At 37.6% G+C, this 26,712-nt stretch overlaps 1 protein-coding gene across 2 annotated transcripts; it reads right to left on the bottom strand.

Moving 5' to 3' along the window:
• Positions 1-1,111: 1,111 nt before the first annotated feature.
• On the bottom strand, positions 1,112-26,712 carry PON2 (paraoxonase 2). Of its 2 annotated transcripts, none has more exons than XM_068550624.1 (9): positions 26,575-26,712; positions 18,475-18,545; positions 11,753-11,808; positions 8,128-8,293; positions 7,465-7,591; positions 5,814-6,014; positions 3,155-3,236; positions 2,305-2,433; positions 1,112-1,731 (listed from the first exon to the last, which is right to left on the bottom strand). In XM_068550624.1, the coding sequence occupies exons 1-9, from the start codon at positions 26,646-26,648 to the stop codon at positions 1,573-1,575; spliced, it is 1,065 nt and encodes a 354-aa protein (XP_068406725.1). In that variant the 5' UTR covers positions 26,649-26,712; the 3' UTR covers positions 1,112-1,572. The 2 variants fall into 2 exon arrangements, with proteins under 2 accessions (XP_068406725.1, XP_068406727.1); XM_068550626.1 differs by having other exon boundaries at positions 7,465-7,555.

The following is a 26,712-nucleotide window of genomic DNA, read 5'->3' as shown; positions in this document are numbered from 1 at the left end:
CATTGCTCATAGTCTAAAATCTAAAACATATGCTTCTTGGTTTTGGATCCCTAATGAATAATATTTAATATTGCTTTATTCACCTGTGACTTAATGTTTTCTCCATGAATAATGCAAACAGAGAAAATGATGATTATTTTGGCATGAAATACATCCAATATACATTAGTAACAGACTATTCAAAAATGTAAATAAGAATATAGGCCAAATGGACAGAGGCCAAGATTAAGAATACTTATGCAATTTACATTTAAGTCTTTAAATGATCCATCTAAAAGCAGAACTCAAGTTGATAACTATAAAAACAGAAGAAATTATATATGAGGAAGAAGAGTAAATAACGAGATCGTCATTAGTTCCACGGCAGAAGCATCATGCAGTGGATAATGGTACAGCCTCTGACATCAGAAATAGATTGAGAGCCACCCCTTCCCAGGTGCGACCTGGAACATCTGTGAAATGTTAAGTGATATAATAGCAATACGTACTCCCTCAGGGCTGTAATTAGGATTAAATGAGATAATGAATGTACCATTTTTAATGCATTGTCTTTCACTTTATAAGTAACTGACAAATATTTTGATGATAATGATGCTAAAGATGGGGGAGAGTATGAGAAGTGAAGTGCTTTGATAAGTTACAATGGAAAGAGACACGTGAAAGTCTCTCTTCAGGGTTTAAGATGAATTTACAGGAGGTACAGTAAGTGGAAAGAACGCTTCTCTATGAGGCAGACCCTGATCCTGACATTGCTGGGATTAACCATGTGGGCCTGGATAGCTGACTTCATCTCACCTGATGAAGTTCACGGCTGTGTTCAATAAGGAGGTGGCATGATTGACCTTCCAGCTCCAACCTGTTATCTCCTCTTTGTATGCAAGTTGGGCTCCCATTAAGAAATAGAGCTGATGGAATAATCCATATTAATTGAGAATTCCAGTTGCCATATTTAGTTAATTCTTTGTTTCATTTTATTCAAATAGTTTATTTTTTCAGCTGAGAAAAATTAGTATTGCCATGCCTGCGCATCCCAAGGAAACCCCACAAAGAAGTGGCCACTTTCTCATTCCCCCGCTGAGGATATGCCTTGAGAATTAAGCACAGACAAAACTTGGATTTTAGTTAGTCTTTAATATAACTCCAACTCTTTAATAGTAAACAAAGATGTAAGTACAAAACATCAAAACGTGTTACCTGTCAGTAGTTCTGAGTCACAGTGGTCACACTGGTGGAGCTGAGGTCACTTACATTTTAAGGAAATATAATCTACCCTGTTTCAGTGGAATTCATGCTCTGGCAGTTGGAAAGCAGGCTTATTTTATGCAAAGTGTATTCACTTTACCGAAAGCAGCTTTCTTCTCTCACCTTTACTTGGCAATTTTAAAAACTGTTCACTTTCCTTTTACGTTAAAAGTGCTATGTGAACTGAAGGGGGGCTTTCATTACTGAAATAAATTTACTATACATGTCATACATTTCTGGGTCAACGTTGCTGGTTAAAGTCCCCCAGAATTAGCAATTCATAGAAAATTGTTAAGAGAAGCTAGCATGCCTGCATAGCAAAAGGACCATTTAGAGCTGACAATACAGGGCTCTGTGGTATAAAGTGCCTATAAGCAGCTTCCTATCATATACCGAGGCCACAGAACTTCCCTGGAGAACAGACCCGTTGTTGGCATAAACTGTAGTCACTGTAGGCTTCTCAGATAGAATATTCTGGATGCGGAGAACCTATTCAGGAGATACAAAGGATTAATATAGAACCACCATCCACGCATGTCACTCAGTCACCAATAATCTTCCACAAAGACACAATGATTAAGAGGACATGCTGTTGAAAATAGCAGTTACCAATTTTTTTAATGTTTAAATTACTTTGTTAAACCTTCAAAGAAAGTACTTTCTTAAGCCATCTAGTTATTGCATGCCAACACAGGATTGAGTGTTATTATAGTAATTGAGCATTAATAGAAATACTTCCACACTAATGTGCCTACTTTCTCACTACTTCAGCACGAACAAAAGTAGTGACATGTGGAGAGCTGACAATAAGCCAGGTATTTAAAAAATTGCCAGTATACCGCACAAGGAGGGCACATGTCTTTATAAAAAGGTCTTTTGACTAGTTTCCACCGTAATTTAATACATCAAAAGATTACCTTTCTAAAAGTATTTGAACAATGTGAAATTCTGCCAATTATTGGCTTAAAGCAATTACAAAATCAAGCACCACATAAGTTTATTGTATTATTAGTTTAAAAGGACTTGAATAATTAAGGTTGAAAAACTAAAAAATATAAAAACCTCTGATGAGGGAGGATTGTTCGGGTCATAAATGAAGAGCTTCTGGCCATTAGGATGACAGCCTACCAAGATGTCCCCCGAGGAAGGATCAATAGATAAATTATCCACCAGTGTATCCAACTTGAGTACCTTCCAAATGAAAAAATGTCAATATCTAAATGCCATGAGAAACTTGATTAAATAATTTAGGGCTAAACTTTCTTGCCCCTATGCATATGGGGAAATTTCACCCATCTCCTGCTTCCACCCTTTAACACCAATATTGCTTAAAATAAATTTAATACACTGGTTTAGAGTCACTTTTCATTTTTCCTAAAATTAAGAAAGTTGGGGCAATAATCAATCTCTCTAAAAAATGAATTCCTTTCCCCTTAAAAGATGCAAAGTGATCAGTTAGCTCAAGGAATTCATTCAAAGCAAAATAGGAAATTCTTAATCAATCTAAAATATGTGTTGTCAAGCAGGAAGAAAATAATAATGGTGTGGAACCCAATTTCTACCTTCATTTATTATTGAAAGAACTGACAACTTGCATAAATCTTCATTTCAGAATTCATCTATTAGTCTTTTCAATTGTGAAAATTCTTATTGGAATTCATCAGGTGCCATCAGTACTTCATGGAATGGGCTCTAAATCTGATGCAAATATCCCTCCCAACACACTGCTGCATGTAATCAGTCAGTTCTTGTGATTGTGGGAAACAAGAGACTTGGCCAGTTACAGAGAGGAAGCAGTGAAAAACCCAGAATAGCAACACTGGCTATTCTGTTCTAAGTGAGGAATTGTTATAGTATAACTATGTAATTTCAAGATTAATGTCTACTTTAGATATAGAAAGAAATATTTTACCTTCAATTGAGTTAAATTCATATTAGGGTGTTTTTCCAAAACATGAATTTCATGAGCCAAGATATCAGCAACATAGATGTACCTTTGCAGGAAGGACATACTGGTTAGAGCCCCAGGCTAATATAAAGCTTCATTAACACAGTATGACGAATAAGTCTTAATAACCTGCCAAGAAGTTAATCAATGATGGGCCCTCAAGGAATGCTTGATAAAGGTCAGTTTTTATTTAAAAAGTAAGCTTTCAAAATCAATTCAGTGTTACTACAACAATCATGGAATTGTTAAATTATTTTTCAAAAAGTTTGTAAGGAAAAATAATATAGGACATCATTTAAAATATAAAGTCTGTGATATTTTGCCACTGAAAGGACAGTAAAACAAATATTTGGTTTCAAACAAAAAGCTTTTACATTCTACAATATAATTTGATATTTCAAGGGATCATTTACATGTAGAAACATATGGTATAAAACAGAACACATTTTATTAGAATATTAATACTTATTAATATTGAATAAATATTTATTAACATATCGAGAAATGTAAGAGTTAGAAATAAGTATCTATTCAGAACAATCTGTCTATATCTAAGGAGGGTGAATTAATGGACTACTTCACGGTAATTTTTCTCATTGAATTGCCTGTTCCATGGCAACTGTTCTATTGAGCAATTATAGTGTGTAAAGCCATGAACTCAGTATTGTGACAGATATAAACATGAAGAAGACACAGCCTTTTCTCCTGAAAAGTCTGTAGTGTGTTGGGGTGATCAGATGGCTTACACACATTAAACAAATAATACAGCATGATTGGTACCATAAGACATATTTCAGGTCTAGAGACTGAAGAAATCTCTAACTCCTAAAAAAACAGAAGGGCTTACAAAGGAAGGGGCATCTGCAGTGGACATGGAAAGAGAGACTGGATTTGAGGATATGAGGACAAAGCATCTTTTAGGCAAAAGAAAACATGTGAACAAAGGCACAGGGGCAAGAATGAGAGAGGCAGTTTTGCAAAATAATGAGTTCTCGTCTAAAGCATAGTAAGTGTGGAAACAGTAGAAGAGGGAGGTTGGAACTAGCTTATTAAAGAAAGTCCAACCCATTAGCCTGCCTTGATTTGATAAGCAACTGGGGTCCACTGAATTTCTGGAATAACAGAGTGGCATGATAACAAATGGTCAGTTCTGTTCAACAATTACTAAGCATGTGCTTTGTGACTGGCTGTGCTCAGTATGAGGATTCAAAGATGAAGCAGACTGAGGTCCCTCTTTTGGAGATCTTGAAAGGGCAGTGGAATATAAAAGACAAAGTTGGCAACAGTGCGAAAAATGGAAGTGGACTGAAAACAAGTGGGAAGAAAGTGTAATACTCCAGCCGGAGAGGGTGAGAACCTGAACCAAGCAGATGTCAATGGGAAGGAAGAGGGGGTGAGGGTCAGGGACAGATAGAACCAGTGTGACTTGCTCAATGGCTGAATAGGAATGGTGAGAGAGATGGAGTTAAAGCTGGATGCCCTATTGTTATTATTTTTAGCTTGGGTGACTGGAAAGTTTGACTCTCATAACTGAAAGATGAGAGTGGAGGAGAAAAACAGATTTGGTGGGAGAGGTTGGATTGGGTCAGTTATAGACAATTTAAATTAAATGATTCTACATTCATTTTCTGTAATCAACAAGAAAGAAGAACTTGTCATGAAAATAAAGACATTTAGTTGTCACAGAATGCCAGATTTATTTCATGTTATATTTGTAGTAGTTTAAATTGTTCAGTGTGCTAAGGTAGTAAAAGGGAAAGTTAATAAAGACTTTAATATCTTTCCTATAGGTTACAGTTGGACATACAAAAATAGTGAGATAATTTGGGGGGGGCAATTTGGCACTATCTATTAAAGTTAACATTTAAAAGGAGCACCCTTTAAGTGAGTAGTTCTGTTTTGAGGGGTTTGTTCTACAGAAACACTTGCACAAATGTGCAAAGAGGAGGCGCTCATAGCCCCACATTTAGCCAGTACCCAGTGGGCATCTGAACCTATGTCTGTATGACTCCAAAATCTGAAGATTTAACCATTTTGCTGTATGTAATTCTCCCTTGGGGGGTTTTTCCTTAAAAATATTTGGATAAGTTTCAGTGGTAAATGAGAAATAAAAAATGGTTTTTATACAGAAAAAAAAACCCCTACATATCCATTTATAGAGAATTGGTTAAATTAGTTTACAATCATCCTGAAAATGGAATAATATGCACCCAATAAAACAATGATTATTTAAAAGGAAAACACCTACCTAATACTTTAATATGTATATATAAATATGAATCCATTTTATAAAAATTTACATTTATAAAATTAAATTCTACAATGATATATACCAAATTTATATACTGTATATAAATATATATTTATATATTACATGTAAATATATGGTACATATATGTATATATTTTATATAAAACATCTATTTAATAATATATTACATATAATATATGTATTCTATATTATAGTATTATAGTAATATTTGTAAATATTATATATAGTATATTTATCATAGACCAAAAATATCAAGTAAGCTATTTCTACATTAAAAAAAAAAGCAAAGTAAAGAATTTGGCCCAGCACCATGACTGAGAAGAAATGAAAATACTTCTATAAGAGACCATACTTTTTATCAGGTGAAATATTGATCCCATTTGCTGAATCAAATCCTTCCGCTACCACTTTAACTTCATTTGGACTGTAGTAAACGACATTTGTCCAGTGTAAGTTCAAATATGTTTCCAAATACTTTAAGAAAGGATCAGAGAAATAGTGGTCATTGGTAGCATAGAAATGTGCTGGTCCAACAGCTATGATATCATTCACACTGGAAGAGAAAAATAACATGTGAGAGAAAATAAAAAGCCAGTTGGTCTCAATATTAAAGATTAAGTATCCAGAAGGTTTACGTAATATGTGCTTTAAATTTTTGGTGAGAGGGTTCCCAGGAAAAGCTCAGCTAAAATCACATGGCTATAGTCATATGCAATCTACTATAATATCATTTGCTGGAGAACAATTTTTTATGGTACCGGGTAATTTGAAGACAGGTCATTTAGCAATTATGGCAGGTTATTATAAAAGAAAAAAGAACTTGGTGCCAACAGAGTGTGTTTTTTGACAGCAAGAAACGTAGGGTTTAACAACAATACGAAAAGACACAGCTATCCAGGGTAGAGAGCTCGATGGAGCCTCATTGGCTGGTGAGCTGGTTGGGCTGTCAATAACATTTACCTAGCTTCCATTTTCTCAGTTGCTGGATTTTCCTGAGATCCTTTGCTTAGTTATTAGTCAAACTAAGGTTGACTGTTCAATTTCTACCTGACTCACAAAGCCGACCTGCCGAGAATGAACAGGCGCTCAATAAACACTTGCGGAGAGATGAATGATGAAATTGCCATAGTGAAATGCTTCAGGTGAGAGATTTATATGCTAAAAACAATTACATTTTTAAAACCAGTTAGGTAAGGGTGTTATTAAATTTAAATTCCAATTACCCTATGCAAAAATTTCTGAAAGAGCGGCTTTCTCCTTTGTTAAAGGAAAAACAGAGCTACAGGGAAGGTGGGACCCCTCTCTGAAACAACGCCCTAATGCAAAGGCTGCCTGGATGGTACTTATGCTCCTGTTTATTATGAAGTGAATTTTTGGAAGAATGGTTGGCAGTTACACACTTAAGTCCGAGATAGGGAAGTAACAGAAATTAAAAATATTCATCAAGCTCAAACTTAAAAGATGCAGCTGAGCCGGGGAGGGGCACATAATTCTTTTTTAGTCACATTATCAACCAGCTCTGTGTTCTTGAAATAGCAGTGACCCACTTCCAATTCTGCAGGGCCATTAGCCCACAGCTACCTTGTGAAAACACTTCTTGTTAGTCCCATACTAAGCATACAAACTCCATATAAAGCAGACTACTCTTCCTTGGCAGGACAGGTATTATTACTATTTGGATGATGAGTCATCTGAAATGGGAGGTGACAGAAGGAAAAATGGTGAGGTTTGTCTTCTGCTCTCAAGATGTCCCTGAAGAGCAAATCCCCGGTAGTCCAGCATTTCCTTATTTCTCGAGGGAGCCCACATAGAAAGAACACTGATATCGACTTTCCCTGCTCTGCAAGGAAACTATATATACACACATACACATATAAGTACATGTATTTGTTTATGTGTATATATATGTGTATTTCAGCTCTTACAAAAGGTGAAAGGACCATCATAGGGAATATCTGAAAATGCTACAGATAAATCAGAGAATGAACAAAAGGACTAATTACCTTGGAAGAAGCTCATGTTTGATTGTTTTTAGATGCAAAAGAGAATTTTCTTCCTCTTCAAATTTAAAAATTTCTACTGTATTCTTGAATTCTGGGTGGTTTACAACAAAGAGATAAACTGTGTTATCTAAAGAATTGAAAGAACAGAGTTAATTTACAAGACATAACCATAGGACCTCTGGGCAGACACTGACATTTAAATACCACGAGCAAGGAAAGGTTGAATGTATAAACTGTTAGCCGACCTAACAGATCATTCTTCTTCCCCGTCTTTCCCATCACTGTCTGTCTGGTGTTATTTCTGATCATTGGTCCCCTGACCTTTAAGAAAGAGTGTTTCCCACTCCATATACAGAATTCATGAATAATCTGTTAATAGTTTAATTCAGAAATATAGCTCTTTTTCAATGTAATGATAATAGATATTTGAAAAGGTTATGAAATCTAAACATTCCTTCAGGTGTTAACCGTTAGAAATTTCTAAATGTAGTATAACTTACTGCCAGCTGAAGAGGCAAATGATGGACTTATTTGTATGAAGAATACAGAAGTAATTCACGAGTTAATTGTTCTCTTACTACAGATATGATCCAAATCTATTTTCCACAGTCATTTGCAAACCATTGTAAGTTTTTTTAATGTTGGTAGCTCATCAGCTCTTACCACTGTCTATGAAAGTGCTGATACCATGTGGATTAAATGAAGCCAAATTAAATCCACGGCTGATTCTTAATTCCAGTGCCCTTGGGTTTTCTTCTTTTAGATCCATCATTAGTATTCCTCCAGGCTTATCTGGTGCAAAACTGTGGAGGCCTGGACATTTTAGACCCTTTTTAAAACAGAGGAAAAAGTTAAATATAAAGGCTTAAGTATTTTTATGGACTAAAGTGGCAACTATAAATAAATGATTGAGACTTTGGCTAAAGGTGGTGGCATAAACCTGCAAACACAAAGAGAGCAGAGAGGAAACAATATAAAAAAAATAATAATTGGAAGCTGGGAGGCTGAAAGCTGAACAATAACTGATATTTCTGAGTTGAGGCAGAAGACTAAGGGTTTAGTCTCTTCAGAGGGTAACCAGAAGGTTGGGGGACTGGGAGATAACACAGATTTGAGGGCGGGGATAAGCCACTATCTGACGCACGTTCATTCTCTCCCCATTGTAACATGAGGTGGGACTTTGTCTCATTTGTTCACTGTTAGACCCCAAGGCCTGGATCAGTGCTTGGCATGTAGTCAGTCTGTCCTTTTCCTACTGATTCCAAATGTTGCTTTTATCATGTACTAGATCCCTGTTTACCTTTGGTCTGTTTGGACTCATGCCTAAATCCTGTGCTAATATGCCACTTTTTAACTACTATAGCTTTATTTATAAGATACAATATGTATATATATATGGCAAGTCCTCACATCCCACACCACATTGCTTTACCTTTCCAAAATAGTCTTAAATATTTCTGCTCATTTATTTTTCTGTTTAAATTTCAGAAATTAAGTTGCTGGTCAAATGGAACCTTATTATTACTGGTAGTAGTAGTAGTATTACATTTTCTATTTGTTTTTTCCTAGTGCATGGGAAAGCCATTGAGTTTTATATGTTCATTTTGAATACAACCATATCACTCAACTCTCCTACTAGGTCTAAGAGTCTGTTAGCTGAATCTCTTGGACTGTTTAAAAAACAGGTAATCACACTATCTGAAAATAATGTCAGTTTTGTCTTTTTTTCTACCTCATATTTCTTTTTTTTGTTTTCTTGGGTTATTAAGAACTCTAGTAGATTACTGATGGTTACAGTATTTTAGGGCATTTTCTTCCTTTTCTAAACATTAATGAGAAGGCAGTTAATGTTGCACCACTAAGAATGGTATTTGCTGTAGGTTTCTGGAAGGTTTCCTTCTACTTCTAGTTTTTTTGGAGCTTTTAATCAGGACTGAGAGTTGAATTTTATGTAATGCTTTTTCAGCACTCACTAAAATAATCGAGGTCTTTTCTCTTTTAAATCTGTCAAGTCATACTTTATGCAAATTTGAAAGAGTGCCAAGAAAACTCACTTTATGCACAAATTGTATTTAATAGAAATTTTCTCCAATTAAAAAAAATCTATCAAAATTCCACAACTTCAAGGCCCAACAAGTAGAATAAACTGCAATTATGCTATTGCTACATGGCAGTGCCAATTCAGTGGTTAATAATCTCTATTCTTTATTAATGTCCCATAAATGATAGGGTTTCAATGCTCAGGAAGCTCTACCAGGGATGTAATAACTCTCCATAGTTATTTTAATACTCCCTATCTTTTAATACTCCCTATCATTTTAACCTGTTTTTTCTCTTTTTCAAATTTTATTTTATTTCCACCTGTGGTAAAATATACATAACAGAGAATTTACCATTTTCACTATTTTTAAGTGTACAGTTCAGTAGTGTTAAGTACATTCACACTGTCATTTAAATCTTTTTTCTATTCTATGTCATCTAATTCCTCATTAAGTGTGATGTTAGTTTTGAGATGCCCCTCAAGCCTGTAACTGTGGAATAGGATGGGCTAATTGGCTACAATGCTTGGAAGAATAAACAAATGCCATGATGCAGGAGTTATTCATTTAGAAAGGAGTGCATTCTGGGAAATATTAGAGACAATGCTGGGTAAATTAAAAAACATCAGTAAAATGAGATTGTTTCTAAATTTGAAAAAAAGAAAAGAAAAGAAAAGTCATATAACCAAGGAAGGATAAGAGAAAAACAAGCAGAAGAAATTCTGTTGATTTGGCTACAAGATCATTGTGACTATGTTAAGCCTCTCAGCTAAAATGGCTGTAGATTTATTGTGCTTGGAGACCTCACCCCTCCTAATTCAGATTTATTCCTGTTGGGAGAAAATCTTGAAATAGGTGACTTCTGCATTATGCAAATCTCTGAAAACAGCTTCTTTGCAAAAAAAAAAAAGCAACTGCCTTCTACTCTACTCTGGATATTTGCATTTTAGTTATGAATAATGTTGACTAGGAGTTTCAGTGTTTTTTCCTAAGAAAATAAGATATACGTGCAAGCATGTGCTTCTACACAAACCCAGAGTCCTCCTAGAAATATCATTTTACTCATTGTGTGTAGGTAATTAACTAAAACTTTTAAAGCCATAGTTTTAAAATTTAATATTGGGCTGGCCGTACGACGCGATGAAAAACCCGAACAAACTTTTTGGCCAACCCATATAAATATCAATGTTTCTGCCAAAGTCTACAGTATTTCTTTTCTCCCTCTGTGGTAAACAACCAGCCACTCACAGCCTTTCATATAAAAACCATCAGGAACCTGAAGAGTGTTCTAACCCTCATTCTCATCTCAGCTGAGTTCTCTCACCTTTCTCATAAGTCTGACAACTATTTTATTAGTGTTGTGACTCTCTTCTGAAGCATCTCCAAGTTTTTCACATCTTTCCTGAGTCTCAGTGCCTGAAAATAATGGCTGCTGAGAGGGAACAGAATAACTACAGGCTGCCTTCAAAGTTGGATACTTCTTTCTCAAGAAAAACTGAATCCATGAAGATGCCAAGGTCCCTCACCGTGGCCCATGCCACGGAGGAGAGAGAGGTGGTCAGGACTTCCTCCTTGGCCCACATATACAATTTTCTAATTAGAATGCATACTGGTGTAGCCTAGCATCACTCAGGCCAATCAATTTTAAAGTCTTTGTAATGTATGCCTGAAAAGGTTGTTATTTTTCAGCTTATAAAAATTAAGGCAAAAGTGAAGGGTATAAATAAGCTCAGTCAATGACATTCCACTTACGTTAGGCTATTTGGGGAAAAAGAAAGAAAGCAAAAGCACTGGCCTTTGTCTAGGAAAGTTGGTATATTGTTTGAAAATAAATAATAACAGCAAGAATACTAGTTTCAAATTGAATATCTAATGGAAAGGTAGACGCTGTATTTAAAATAGCATAATGTAGTATCAAACATCCACAATAATGCCCCAAATATCCTTTGTAATAACAAACTTTTAGAACACAGATTGCATTGGAATATTTTAGTGCAAGGCAGTGGGAACATAAAGAGTAATAAATCAATTGGCAAAGACTTTTTCATCCCTACACTCAGAGAAGCTGGAGGAAAATTTCCAAGAGCCTGTTTGACCTGTCTTTTTTTTCAGAAAATCTCCAAGATCCTGTTTGACCTGTCTTTTTTTTTTTTGAAAGTGAGGAACTTTAAAAACAAGTTACTGCTCTGAAGGCCTCATCAAACTCCCTTGTACCTCCTCCACTGAGACTGGGGAAGGAAGATACTCACCACACTAAAGAAAGCCAGACCATTGGGAAGTATGTCAATATCTTCAGAGCCGGCTTCTGTTAAGTTCAAGAAATAGATAAATGTCATGTTCGAATTCTGTGACTTGTTAGGTAGAGCTTTGTTTACTTTATCAGTATCTGTATCTTTCGGAATGGTTCCGATTTTTTCTTCCAAGGAACCACTCTCTATAATAAACGTCAGTCTAAATCCTTTCCTGCAGTGAACTTCTGACTTTAAATGTTAGAGATTTTATGTCTACTCAAATCAAAGTCAAGTAATCACCACATTTCCAGCTATAATACCGAAAAAGTTGACATCTGTACACTCTTACGATAAACATCCAGATGTCTGTACAAAAGTAATTGACATCAGGGGAATATTACTTTCAGAATGAAGGGCTCATCTTCATTTAACCATGCAAATATTCTTGTCCCTTTCTCGGCTCACTCAATCGGAAGCAAACACAGACATTTCTCTCATTAACAGAGATAAAACACCTGGGATTATATAGTCCCTCTTTAAAAAACAATGCCTGCTTGTTCTCATAAGCAAAGAAAGCTTTCTGTTTAATCTTTAAATTTAGGCTTTAAATTACAGAAAAAAAACTAGCAAAAGAAGATTAATGAAAAATACCATGCACCTAAGCCAGGTGAAACTTCTAACAGTGTCTCTGAAACAGGCTACAATGACTATTGATTGTTTATCGATTGTCTGCAGTACACTTCACACAGCACAGAAAATAATTAGACATAAGACCTTGCCAGTGGTCTCACTGTGTAAATTCCACAGACAGATAATAGACCTAAACACAAGAAAAGAGGAATAAAAATGGCTTAGATTAAGCCAAATCATGACACATTCTTTGAGTCCACAAAATCCAACCTTCCACTTTAAGCCCTCTCCAAAGGATTCCTCCACGATTATTTCTAGGTTGTCAAAAACAAACAGCATCTATCCAGCTATATGGATTTTGATTCCTGAGTTTGCATTTGGCTGGCCGCCTCCAGTGTTGCTGGCTCCACCATAGTGGAGAAAAGCAAAAAAAAAAAAAAAAAAGCCAAAAACTTCACTTCATAAAGATGACCCAGATGCCTGCTTCTCAGAAAGAAGAGAGATATAAGTTTAAGCACTGTATGCTTGAGTTCTTAACCTGCGGTCTGTGGACCCCTAAGTAACCACATATGGGTTTCAAAGAGTTTATGAACCCTCTGAAATTCTATGCAATGCAAAATGTCTTGTGTATGTACAGATAAGACATTTTCTGTGAAAAAGGTTCTTGGCTTTCAGAAGATTCAAAAAAAGGGTCTGTGATACCTCCCAAAAGTTAAAAACCTCTAGATTCTAGTCCCATGGTGTTTCTCAACTGATAAAGAGCAAGGACCAAGGAACACTTCACCATGTATACATACACAAACACACAAACACACACACACACCTGCACACAGAATTCTAGTCCAAGTTCTGCTTTCTAGATCCATTGAGTAGGAGCTCAGTTAATTAAAATTTGTTGTTCCTGAAAAATTATTTAAGACAATTTAATTTCAACGTGCGCATGCTTACACACATAGACAAAGAAAAGATATGTAGAAAAAAACTAAATGTTTTTTTGGGTGGTGGGATTATGAGTGATTTTCATTTTCTTCTTTATACTTTTCTTTGTTTTAAAAATTTCTACAAATAATCATATTCTTTTAATAAACAAGAAAAGAACAATGTTTTTTAAAAGATATATTCACGTCAACCACATTGCTGCTTCTTTCTGTTTAATCCCGTTGCCTAATTCCAAGGAAAAAAAGTCATATCTGTAGCTTTCTTTAGAATATTTTCCAGATCTACTCCCCGATCTTTATTTCTATAGCCGTTATGACAGTAGGCTTTTATCATCTCATAACACCTAATTTTTTCTCCTCTAATTCAATAATAGAAATAGTAGTAGTGTGAGTAGTAACAGTAATAACTACTAACACATATTAAGTGTTTACCAAGTACCAGGCTCCTTATAAGTACTTTACATATGTTAATTCATATAATTTTTGTAACTCTAAGAAGCAATATTATTATCTCCTATTTTAGAGTAGAGAATATGGAGCCGTTGAAAGGTTAAGTAAATTGTTCAAGGTCACAAACTGGGAAGCTGGGATTCAAGTCTTTTGTTCTGACTTAAAAGTGCATAGAAAAAATACAACCTAGCATTTAATGAAATTTCTCTGTCAGAACCATCCGCTTGTTCCTCTCTGAAGACACTTTACTTTGTAAATCCAACTGTGGTCAATTACATATGTTGGCTTTTCCCCCAAAATGTTTGCTTCCGTGCCTTTCACCAGGATCTTCATCAATTCATATCCTGTATTTTTCTTTCGAACACTCTTTCTCTGGAAAGTCTTCTAACTTAGCATATCTGATTTTGATCCCTTCTTATTCCTTTAGCAATTATCTATCTGTGTCAGAGATGGCCAACTGCTCCCCAGTATCCATACTCCCCTTCTTTCTTTTCAGCTACAGGTACACGGCAACATAGCTACAGATACAGGTACAGCTACAGGTACACGGCAACATAGCTACAGACATTTTCTACCCCTTCTTGCTGATAGAGGTGGCCATTTATCTGAGTTCAGGTTAATGGGACATGAGAGTACAAGGTAAACTACTTGCAACTACTGGGTAAAATAAAGTAAAAAGATCCATGTAAATTTTCTTTCTACCCCTTCCTGCTGGGAGATGGCAACAACTGGAGTTCTAGTCTTGTGCCAAGATGGAAGTAATATGTTGAAGATAGCTGTGTTGCTTCAACAGCCTTTGTCCCAGAATGACCACATGGAGTGGAGTCATCTAATCACCCTAGGTCATTTGCTTATCTTTGGACTGTCACATAAAAGAGAATCAATTTCTCTCTTCTCTAAGTTACTTACTGTAACTTTACAACAGCAAATCAGCCGTTGCCATACCCAACAGAGTATCCAAAATGTAATGTAGCCTATTATTTTCCACTTTTTTGGTTCATTAATCAGATGTGTGTATTAATCACTCTGGGAGAAAATACTATATTGGGAAAAAAAATTGCAAAAGTTATTTAACCTCTCTGAGCCTTAGGTCCTTATCTGCTATAAAAAGAAAAATATGTCTATATCTCACATAGTGGGTTTTTCTGTTTTCCTTTTCATAGGTAGATTGTAAAGTACTTGATGACAAGGGCTACAAACTTTAATGCTTTTTTAAAAAAAATCTCTCAAGCAGCAGTTATTATAAAGATCTTGACTGCCAAGTGTAGAAAATCATCTATTAACTCAAGAGAAATAATCCATTCAAAATTTTGTTTTAGTCCAGGACTCTGAATGCCAGCATTTTCAAAGACATTTTAAAATGTTTTAAACTTTTAAGCCTCAAATAGAGTTAAATAGCTCTTTAATTATAATTTTTATTATTTAGATGTCGATATTATACCAAATGTTAGCTTCTGTCTGTTAGATACACTGGAAAGGAATACAAAAAAATAGAATAAATAGTGAGCTTACTTTCTGACCCCCTGAAGGCACACATCCTGTATGATATGTGGTAGTGATTATTACTTATTAAAACAGAAAGACATGAGATGATATGATATGTATAAAGCACCTAAGAATTGCAAAGAGTTCATTTCTAGTCATGGTGAATGTAGCCTTATTTTATATGTGTGTGTGTGTGTGTGTGTGTGTGTGTGTGTGTGTGTGTGTGTGTGTGTTTGTCTTGATGGGGACTGGGGGGACAGGGGATGTAGTCTTACCTCTTGGAGGGATTAGTTGGCCTCAAATTCACGGCTGCTACTGTTTCCAAAGTGGAAACTAAAAAAGAGAACCCCTCTACTCCTGCTGCCTACCAAGAGACATTGCTTTTGCCTGTGGGAAAGTATGCCCTGTTATTCCTTTGTAGTCAAAGACCACTGAATAAGCAACTGTTGTTAAAAACGTATAACCACAAGCTATTATTAACCATTATGTATCACTGACATAGCATTCAACAAATGTTCATATAGTGTATGCTAACCACAGAGCAAAAGCAAAGAAGGAGGGGGAGAAAAAGCACAGTTCTAATTAGATCTAAAAATGTATCCCAAATGTGCTTCTAATCACTCATCGTCTTCGCTCTGTTGCCTTTTGAAGTGCCTCAGAGGCATTAAACACTTCACAAGAGGGGCCATAGGTGACATATTTCCTCATTCTTCCCAATTCCAGACAGCAGCTCACACACATCACAACATAAAGGTCACAAACACAGACAGATGCCTGTTTAGAATACAAATGTTGTTGGACTTGTTTTTCTCTGAGGAGCCCTCCATTCCAGTGAGTTGTAGCAGCAATACACTTGGCAGTTTGTCCAGTAATGTGTCTGGCTGTGCCCTGTTGTCTACTCTGAGACTTGAATTTGCAGAAGGTGGGCTTCACAGGGCCAAGGGCTGTTTAATAATTTGACATTTATTAACTCCGTAGCAAAAGTAACCTCCGAGATCACTGACTCAACCTCCCAACCTGTACAACGTCCCTCCCAGACGCCATCTGGCTTTTGCTTAGTGACCAGTTCCAAGGGGGCTCTTCGTGATTGCGGCCAGAAGGCAGGATGCAGTTGCTGGGTTTTTTGGGACTCCAGACAACCTTAATTCTAGGACAGTCTGCATTATCCAGCACAGACCTTTTCAATCTGGACAATCTGGTATTCGACACTGAGTTTGTATCCTCCTGCTAAGTGTTTGGGCAATAAACAAAGAGGGGAAACCCCAGGAGAAAGAAGTCAAGGAGTCCTGTGAAGGGAGATAGGACCGGGAAAAAGTACAAAAGTAGCAATGGGAAAAGGGGACAAGAGCACAGAGGAAACAGATGTGTACAGGAGGAGCAGGGAGCAGAAAGAAGCTCTGAAGTAGAAAAGGCGTCTCTGAAAACAAATAGTTTCCATGAAATGGAAGCCTTCTTTGTGTGATCCAGAAAAGGCTCACTACTTTGTTTTTGATAAAAGAGCATTATGAATCCTGTCTGGAGTGAATGTGGTTATAAACATGGGGTACTGTGTTTATTAGTGTTGCCAACTCGAGAGCAATTTAGCAAAGACTATCAAAACTTTAAACATATGTGCTAACTGAACAATAATCCCGCTATTAAACATTTATCCTTCAGATAAACAAATGCAAGAGCTATATGTACAATGAAGTTCACTGACTTGCTTGTAGTTGCAAAAAACTATAACCACTCAAATGTGCATTAAGGAACTGGGTAAATAATCATGGTACATGCAAATATTAAAAAGAATGAGGTAGATGTACATGTGCTGATGTGGAAATCTGTTCACACTGTGTTCAGAATAAAGCAAGTTACAGAATATAATCTTATACTAAGATGCCATTTGTGAAAACAATAGGTATAAATGTATATGCATATATTTGTTTGCATTTGCACTGGAAATACCAGAAAGGATAAAACAGAAACTCTATCTCTGAGGTTATTTTTGTGGGAGGTGGAGATTTTTATTTATTTATTTATTTATATTTTATTGAAGTATAGTTGATTTACAATGTTGTGTTAGTTTCAGGTGTACAGCATAGTGATTCAGTTATATATATGTTCTTTTCCAGATTCTTTTCCATTATACGTTATTACAAAATATTGACTATAGTTCCCTGTGCTATACAGTAGGACCTTGTTGTTTATTTTTTAAAAATTTAATTTAATTAATTTATTTATTTTTGGCTGTATTGGGTCTTCATTGCTGCGCACGGGCTTTCTCTAGTTGTGGCGAGCAGGGGCTACTCTTCATTGCAGTGCGCAGGCTTCTCATTGTCGTGGCTTCTCTTATTGCGGAGCATGGGCTCTAGATGTGCAGGCTTCAGTAGTTGTGGCTCGCAGGCTCTAGAGCGCAGGCTCAATTGTTGTGACGCATGGGCTTAGTTGTTCCGTGGCATGTGGGATCTTCCTGGACCAGGGCTGTAACCTGTGTCCCCTGCATTGGCAGGTGTATTCTTAACCACTGCACCACCAGGGAAGTCCCTATCTATTTTATATATAGTAGTGTGTATATGTTAATCCCCAACTCCTAATTTATCCCTCCCCGCCTTTCCCCTTTGGTAACCATAAGTTTGTTTTCTATATCTGTGGGTCTATTTGTTTTGTACATAAGTTCACTTGTATAACTTTTTTAGATTCCACATATAAGTGATATCATATTATATTTGTCTTTCTCTGTCTGGCTTACTTCACTTAGTATGATAATCTCTAGGTCCATCCATGTTGCTGTAAATGGCATTATTTCATTCTTTTTCATGGCTCAGTAATATTTGTGGGGGGGTGGAGATTTTGTTGGGAGATTTTTATTTTCTACTTTATAACTTCTCTTCCTTCTGACTTACCTTCACCAGCTGACTCCTGGGCTAATGGTACACAGAATTCAGTGGCCACACATAATCCAGACTTGACAAAACTACAGACTTGACAAAATGAGTTCAGCAAAGTCACTAAACAAGCAAGAAGTCTAAAACAAACATAGGATTGTACAAATAATTAATAAATCACAGTGAGAGTAAGAGAGAAGAAGAAATACAGGGTGCATTAGATCAAAAGAGATTGACTGAAAAGGTTTTTGCTGATCTAATGTGACTTTTCCTCTGATAAACAGTAATTATGTGCCAAAATACTGTTAATGAGTTTTCTAGTGTTGTGGGCCAAGGAATGTAAGCTGTGTAACAAGCATTTTCTCAGACTTACCGATTCCTTTAATCAGGTGGCAGTTTGGAAGGTCTACGGATTCTACTTCTCGGGAGGCTTTAAGTCGATTCCTGTTAAAAAAAAAATCTATCTGTTTACGTATTCCCTGCTTTGTAGCAGAAAGGGTTTAAAGAGGCTTACAGCAATACATAAAACACAGCATAAATCTAAAGCAGATAAAAGAGAAGATAGAAAACAAGGGTAGGAACATAAAATAGCACCAGAAATGAAGTTAAAATAAAAATGCATATCACAAAGTTCTATATGTGAACATGGGTCGTAAAAGGAAGCCAATAATTCAACAAATGCAACTTGGACTGCAAGTTCCTATGCAAATGTAAACACGGCACCAGGTCCCATTTCTCACAGCTCTTGTGTTGTGGGAAGAGCTTCAGATGTAGAACCAGAAGCCCTGTCTTCCTTCTGAGGACCCAGAGGGGCTATAAAATGCCCAGGCCCTCTGCAAAATGACACAGTGACTGAAAGCAGGCCAAGAGAAAATGGCATTGTTCAGAGCCTGGCTCACAGAAGACACCTCATAAATAGTTATTAAGAAACAAGTGGAGAAAGTCCCATCCCCATGACAGTTTATTGGAGTGAGAAGGTTGGAGAGCACCAACTACTCTAGCCAAACTACTTGCTGTTGTAATTTCATAAAAACGGAAGTGAAGAAATAATGAGAAAATGTTGAATTCTAATAAAGCATCTTCCCTCCTCCTTCCCACCCTGGAGTACAGGTCCACCAAGCAGGGTGGGCAAATACATCTGGGCTCTATTGTTTGAAGGCTTTCCCTCCTCTCACTGTCTCACCTTCTCTTTCTGTTCTCCACATCCACAAAGAATGACAAGCGTGCCTGCAGAGTAGTTTATTACATGTTTCAAAGTGGTTCACACGTACCACACGTTTAAGAGACAACATGACAATTTGCCAGTTGTCTCTCTCCTATTCATATCCTTGCCACCTTTGGACTTCTAGACACCGAATATGGGGAAGGCTGCTGGTTTCTTGGCGAGATGGAAGAAGCCGAGGCCTGGACAACCCAGAATTACCAACAGGTGGTGGCAACTATATATTTTGTCAATTCATATATATATATATCCATATATATATGAAAGTTTCCAATTAAACTGTTAATCAGTATGTATTCAGAATCATATAACTCAAATACTGTTAAACTTCTTGAAACAACATAGCAATAAAGCAATAAAATAAAAATAAATGAATAAAATAAAGATATAAAATATATTAATGTAATAGAAAAAATAAAGAAAATAACATATAAAGAATTTAAATAAAGCAGTAAAAAAAAAAATACAAAAAAATCTCAAGTCTACGAGTCCCAGCAGTGATTTAAAGGGGAAAACAAGTACATTTAGCCTAACATAAGTAGTAGCAGTAATACTAGTGAGGAGGAGGATGCTGCTGATATTCATGGGTGGTAAAAGGAAATCAATAATAAGAAAGGCCAACATGGGGCTTCCCTGGTGGCGCAGTGGTTGAGAATCTGCCTGCTAATGCAGGGGACATGGGTTCGAGCCCTGGTCTGGGAAGATCCCACATGCCACGGAGCAACTAGGCCCGTGAGCCACAACTACTGAGCCTACGCGTCTGGAGCCTGTGCTCCGCAACAAGAGAGGCCACGATAGTGAGAGGTCCGCGCACCATGATGAAGAGTGGCCCCCGCTCGCCACAACTGGAGAAAGCCCTCGCATAGAAACGAAGACCCAACACACCCCAAAATAAATAAATAAATAAATAAATTAAAAAAAAAAAAAAAGGGCCAACATGTATTGAGCCTACCACTGTTCTATGTGATTTCCCTGAATGAATTCATTTAATTCTTAAAACAACCCAAAGAAGTAGGTACCATTATCCCTATTTTAGAGATGAGGAAAATGACTTCCTTGAAGTTCAGCACCCAGACAGGAAGTTCCACCCAGAAGCTCTAATCTGCTGTTGTATTTTTCTCAGAAAGGGGTGAAGAGACCACGTTTCTGTCATAACAGCAAGACTGCATGACCTTCGGCAGGTCAATTCATCTCTGCAGGCCTTAGTCTTCTTTATGTATAAAAATAAGGATGAGACTAAACGACCTCCAAGGTTTATTGACATTGTGTGATTCCAGAAACAGATGTAAATTTAAGTCAGTAGGTCACAGCTGAAGTTTCATCAAGTTTCTGTATCATGTGTTGGTTTGGGTGTCAATTTTATACAACCTACTTTTATGCCCATTTGACTAAACAAAGATAGGGGTAATGTTGATTACCATCTACCTTTCTCAAAAAATTCTATGGATAAAATAAAATTCATATGTGTTTGGACACTTTGGTGTGGGGTATTTTTCAGAGTCAACTTAGGTTTGCATCAATGACTGATGATTACACTTTGTTAACAGGGCGATCTTCATCAGCTAGTTTAGTTGTACAATATCATCTCTAGATATGCAGACTGCCCGCTATTAAAACTGAAGAGTAACACAAGGACTGTTACTAGTTAATCAAGTCATTTTTTCTTGTGTTTCCTTTATGATTAAAGAGAGAGGATTTTGCTTCCATCCTTTGTGGCCCATCAAGACTTTCAGTAGAAAACTGCTAGGCTTTTTGCCTGGCAGAACTATCAGTTCCCTACTCATTAGTGGACTTCTGTACTCCAGAGTGGCAGACCCTATCAGCTAACAAACCTAAAGCCATTCACACCCCTTTCTTCCTTGCTCTTTTCCACTGCAGAAGCGGGCAAGCCAAATATTTGCTTCCAGCCTCCTTTGTACTTAGAGGTAATCATATGACCCAGGCTTTTGGGAAAGATAAATTTATTACTGGTAGAAAAGGCAGACACAAGAAGAGAGCTAACTGGCAACACTCCTCCCTTCTTCATGATTTGACCATATATGTGGTACTTGGGACTACAGCAATCATTCAGCATCCTTAACACAAGTATGAGGACACAGAGCCAACAGTGGAGGATCAAAGAAGAAAAATATCAGAACCTAGTTCCTTGATGTGATCACTGACTCAATGGACAAGCTCTAGGATGAATGACTCACAGAGTTTGTATCATGTGAGAAAAGCAAGCTTCAATATGTATAAGCTACCATTAATTTGATGTATGCTACTTGCAGCTGAAAGCACTCCTAAATGATAACAGATTTAAGAAGTTTGGAGAATATACAAGAGAAAGCTAGACAAACTCTTTGGACTAGCAGATCAACAAGCCTACATATATTAATGCCAAAAACAGATAAATAAATAAGTGGTACAAACACAAATAAGTCATATTTTTGCAGCAGCCTATTTGTTCCCTAACACTTTATGTCCACAGCATGCTTATGAACGTACTAGATCAGAGATGGTGTGGCAGTTGCCACTCTGTTGTCAAGCAGACATTGCTAATCAATTACAGCACTCTTTCTCTTTAACTCAGAGCCAGCTTAGACACAATGTTCCAGGCCACCACTACTAGTCTATTAAAATGGACACTCTAGATGAAAGCTATTTGCTTTCTTTGTTCTAGGTTCCTTTTGTTTTTCTCACTTTCCTTTTCCTTTTCATTAGAATTTGGTTATTTTCTTTTTAGTTACGAGTATATGATAGGTATAATACAGGAAAGAATGCATACTGCCTTCCTTCATCTGAGCCAGAAATCATTCCTCCAATGACCCCCATCAGAAACATGTACATCATGATTCTTAATCTGGGGTCCAGTGACCCTCACAGAGTCCATGGGTAAAATTCAGGGGTTTCTGAATTCTGATGGGGGGAAAAAACACATCTTTAGTTAAACCTCTGACTGAAACTGAGTATTTCTTTTGATGATGAGTGTAGGCAACAAACCACTGAGCTTTGTACTAGCAGTACCTGTGACTCTGTCACTAACAGAAATTACAGACATTGTTTCATCACATTTTAGTTGTTGTAGAGATCTCAAAATACCATTTATATTCATCTCTGCTTCACACTATCTACTGTTAGGTATTCAACTACTTCTAGATCTATTTAAGGCTTTAATAAAGAAGGCCATGTTACTATATCCTACATTAGATCTTTTAAATAGTTTGGCAATAGAATTTAAATATTTAAATTAGTATTAACTTAGATAGTATTTCAGTTTGGTTTGTAATCCTATGTATTTTATGTTATGCATTTAGAAACATGATGCTGAGAAGGAGTCAAGGCTTCACCAGACTACCAAAGGGATCTACGGCACAAAAAAATCTAAGAACCCCTGCTCCAATGTCATTGTCATCATAGGTAACTTTATTGAGCACTTACTACATGTCTGACATTGTTCTAGCACTTTACAAGAATGAACTCATTTATGTTTTACAGCCCCTATGTAGAGCATATAGTACTATTATCCCCATCCTACAGATGAGGACACTGAGGCACAGAAAGGTGAAATAAAAGCCAAGGTCTCATGTAAATAGTGGAGAATTCAGGCGACCTGGCTACAAAGCATGAACCCTTAACCAACAGTCATTACCATGAAATGAATCTCTATTTCCTTCACTCAGGAAAAGGCATTACCCATCCAAAGTGGAATGGGTCACGGGCGGTTACAGATTATCTTGCCTCATCGTGTAGTAACAGTAAGGATGCACCAGTTTGGTGTGCCAATGTGCTTTGAGCAAAATGGGAACACAGTGTTGCTACCAGGTTTGTTCCATATCTCACTGCCTTTGAATTTACAAACCACTGATGGGGCTTTATCTTTTACATACAGACTTAAATTCAGACAAACAGGGGCTTTATCTTTCACAAACAGACTTGTAAAACCCCTTGGAATTCACCCATTGGTCCCCTGTAATGCTCTTACTTAATTAAGAATTTGTGCTTAGACTTGTAAAGCTGGGGAAAGTTTGCTCCAATGGCAGAGAAGAGAGGAGGCTGTGGTGGAGCTGGGACAAACTGCATTTGGAATCAGAAGACCTGGCTTAGAGCACAGGTTTGGCACTAACTTCTGAACTAACTAGTCAGCCTCTCCAAGCCTCAGTTAATATTATGTATAATATAGGAAGGAAGACATATATGAAGACTGGAAGAAGGCAGGAAGGTAAAAGGGCTTTCTTTCCAAATGTCAGTAAATGTATGTTTTAGTTTAATATAATGAACTGCTGACACTTTCAACACAAAGACCAGCACACAGTAGTCACACAGTAAATAAGGAGGATGGTGGTTGAAAAAAAGTCTGCCCTTCAGAAGTGTTCAAAAGCTGACTGGATAGCTTCTTGGTGGAGCTGTCATAAAAGGTGTCAAGCAACAAGCAAAAAGTTCAGATGCTTGTATTTGGAGTTCCTGCTCAGGCATAGGTCTCTGATGTACTCAAGTCTCATGATTCATTCAAGGGTGTGTGCTTTGCAACAGGGAGCACTGGCCTGGGGATATGTGTGTATTTCTACTTTTTCCTTTATTGCTCCACGAGGGAGGAGTGGGAAAGTTGGGTATGACATGCCAGCCTCCCCTGGGAACCTTAGCCAGTTATAGTTCAGAAGGAAAGAGACAACCTTGATGCCATTTATCCATGCAGGACATACTTATACTAAAAAAATCATTCACTGTTTATCTGAAATCCAAGTTGAAATTTAAGTGGGCACCATGGGGGGAGAGAAATAACCTGAGTGCCAAAGTGCCATCTCTAAAAATAGAATAATGAAATAGAAGGCAGCAGATGAGAGAAAAAAACAAACCAAAAACCTGTTTTTGAAGAGCCTTTCTTTATGTGGAGGTGGGAACATGCTGCTTTTCAAAATACTATAAGGGTCTGAAAGGAGAAATATTATGCATTTAAGCACTCCACCAAACTCTGTAAATAGCAGGCACTTGATATTCTGCACTCATAGGGTTGCCAGATAAAATGCAAGATGCCCAGTTAAATTTGAATTTCAGATAAATAATGAATACTATTTTAGTCTAATTACATCCCAAATATTGCATGGGATATGCATATACTAAAAAATGATTTGTTGTTTATCTGACATACAAATTTAACTGGGTGTCCTACATTTTCATTTGCTAGATCTAGCCACCCATCATTCATCCCAACGTTCTCACATCAGCCAGTGTAAGGCTTCAACTGTCCAATGAGGTTACAACCCTATGAAGTCACTGCTTAATAAAGTTTATTATAGTCAAGTCTTTATAAAGAAAAGATGCATTCAAATTTAAATGATCTATCAGGTGAGTTCTATGTAAATAAGCTTTATTTACTTTTTCTTAGATTCACATCTACATTTATCATTTAAAGGGACTTAAATTTAAAACCTTAAGATTAGTAAGAAGAAAAAAATTGACTGCTAATTGAGAAAACTTCAACGTGTGGAAACACTGGTGGTTTGAACTTTAGGGATAATTTAATGAGCTTGAGAACTTTAGTGGTCCTGCCTTTCAAACCAAGAGCTGGACAGATCATACAAAATCACCCAACTCAATAACGTTCTGCAGAGCAGGATGGTCATTAATATAACATGAAAATTAAGCTCAACATGTCCATTTCTTACCAGTAAATGTTCCTTCTCCAACTCTGATGCTTCCTGTTGCATAAACACTGTTCCTCCTCCTGGCATCCCTTTATGAGCAGATGAAGCTGCAGCTAAGACAGCAGAGCTGGAAACTCTAGTATCACCTCAGCCTTACCCCTCATCTCTGGGGTTCCAGAGTTTGGGCCAAACTACTGCAAGACTTTAACTAGTTTCCCCAGGTCTATTTGCTCTCTATATTCTGGTACTTGTCAACTCTAACTGCATGTTAGAATTATCAGGAGAATTTTTTAAAATAAAAAATACTCATGCCTGGGCCCCACCCAGAGCAACAGAATTGGAACTGCTGGGGGTGCAGCCCAGACAGCAGGCCTCCGGGAGATCCTAAGGCTCAGCCAGGACTGAGAACCACTGCTCTACTCCAATCCAGCCCCCCAGGTCATCTCTACACAGCCCAACTGGTTATGTTTTAGATGGTTTAAACAGGTTCCTGTTTAAAAAAATAAAACACATACAACAAACATTGATAGTTCCCCTTTGCCTACCTATGCAGGCCCCAATTTTTCAACGTAGGTTTAACCATATCAAAACCCTACTCCTACTGTTCTCATCCCTTAACTTTATGCTCCGCTCAAATCTAAACTTCCCCCGCCATTCCCTTTCTTCACGCTGCACTCTCCATCTGGGACTGCCTCCTTCATCCCCACTTGTGTTTCACCCATCCCTCAAGGCTAGTGTCAGATGTCTCTTCCTCCCGAACTCCACCTTCAGGAGTTGTAACTTCTCCTCCTTAAGCCAACAGGGGTTGGTTTGTACCTGTCCTGAACATCCTAATTTATCTATTTGTTTTATTGCTCTCCTTCCCTTTAATAGGGTAAACTTTTTAAAGGTAAGGACGGTGCCTTACTCTATTACAGGAGGCTAAGAGTGCACAGCGTACAGAGAAGGTGCTCAGCATTTCTGGAATTCTTTGGCGTGAGGCTTACATAATTTCAGTTGATAATTTAGAGACTATGACGTCTGATTACCCACGTTTTTTCCTTATAACTAAAACATGAGATGGACTAGGCGTGTCCTGTTTGGCATTCTGGCTTCAGTGTTCCCAGACGAAGAGATAAATAAGGAAGTGATGTAAGAACAGTAGCTCAATATCTCAAGTATCTTTGATCAACCGTGCCAAGATTAGAGAGCAGAGGAAGAGCTTCTCAAACTCTGCAGGGGAGAGATGGAGAACAACTTTATTAAAGACGGAGGCTGGTTTGGGCAACAAAGAGAAGCAGCACCAATGACCTGAAATAAATCTTTATAATTAAAGTTTCAGTGCATGAGTAATAGTTTTGTTTTCAAGTTAAAGTTCGCCCCTGGGTAAACCGCAAAGCACTCGCTTGTCAACTTAGGTAAGAGAGAACTGGCTGCGCAGCAAAGGCTTACAAACTCGCTATGAAGTCTCGCGATTCGGCCCAAACTGTGCCGGGTTTTGCTGGCGGCTGGGGGTTGGGGTGGAGGAGCTCCGCCGGCCGAGGAGCAGAGTGATGCAAAGTTCCTCCGCGGCCGCCGGCTCCAGGGTCCCCGCTCGCCCGCATCCCCGGCCACCCCGAGCCTGGGGACCCGAGAGGCCCCCACCTACCTGAGCGCCAGGAGCCTCTCGCCCAGGAGCGCCAGCGCTATCCCCAGCAAGCTCAGAGCCAGCAGCCGTCCCATGGCGCGGAAGCCGCGCCGCCTCGCTCGGCCGGGCCCGGGAGCACTGTGGGCGGCGCCCGCGGTC

The sequence above is a fragment of the Eschrichtius robustus genome, chromosome 8, assembly GCF_028021215.1.
Source record: "Eschrichtius robustus isolate mEscRob2 chromosome 8, mEscRob2.pri, whole genome shotgun sequence".
NCBI classification, from domain to species: Eukaryota; Metazoa; Chordata; class Mammalia; order Artiodactyla; family Eschrichtiidae; genus Eschrichtius; species Eschrichtius robustus.
Note: the sequence above shows the minus strand (reverse complement) of the source record. Positions and strands in the feature narration are given on the sequence as shown.

What these genes read in the sequence shown, in the direction of transcription:
- PON2 (XM_068550624.1), bottom strand. Translation starts at nt 26,648, where the DNA reads ATGGGACGGCTGCTGGCTCTGAGCTTGCTGGGGATAGCGCTGGCGCTC. An exon ending in GAGAGGCTCCTGGCGCTCAG is followed by an intron (nt 18,546 to 26,574) that starts GTAGGTGGGGGC and finishes TTTTTTTAACAG; the next exon opens with GAATCGACTTAAAGCCTCCC. An exon ending in CAGCACTTTCATAGACAGTG is followed by an intron (nt 7,592 to 8,127) that starts GTAAGAGCTGAT and finishes TCAATTCTTTAG; the next exon opens with ATAACACAGTTTATCTCTTT.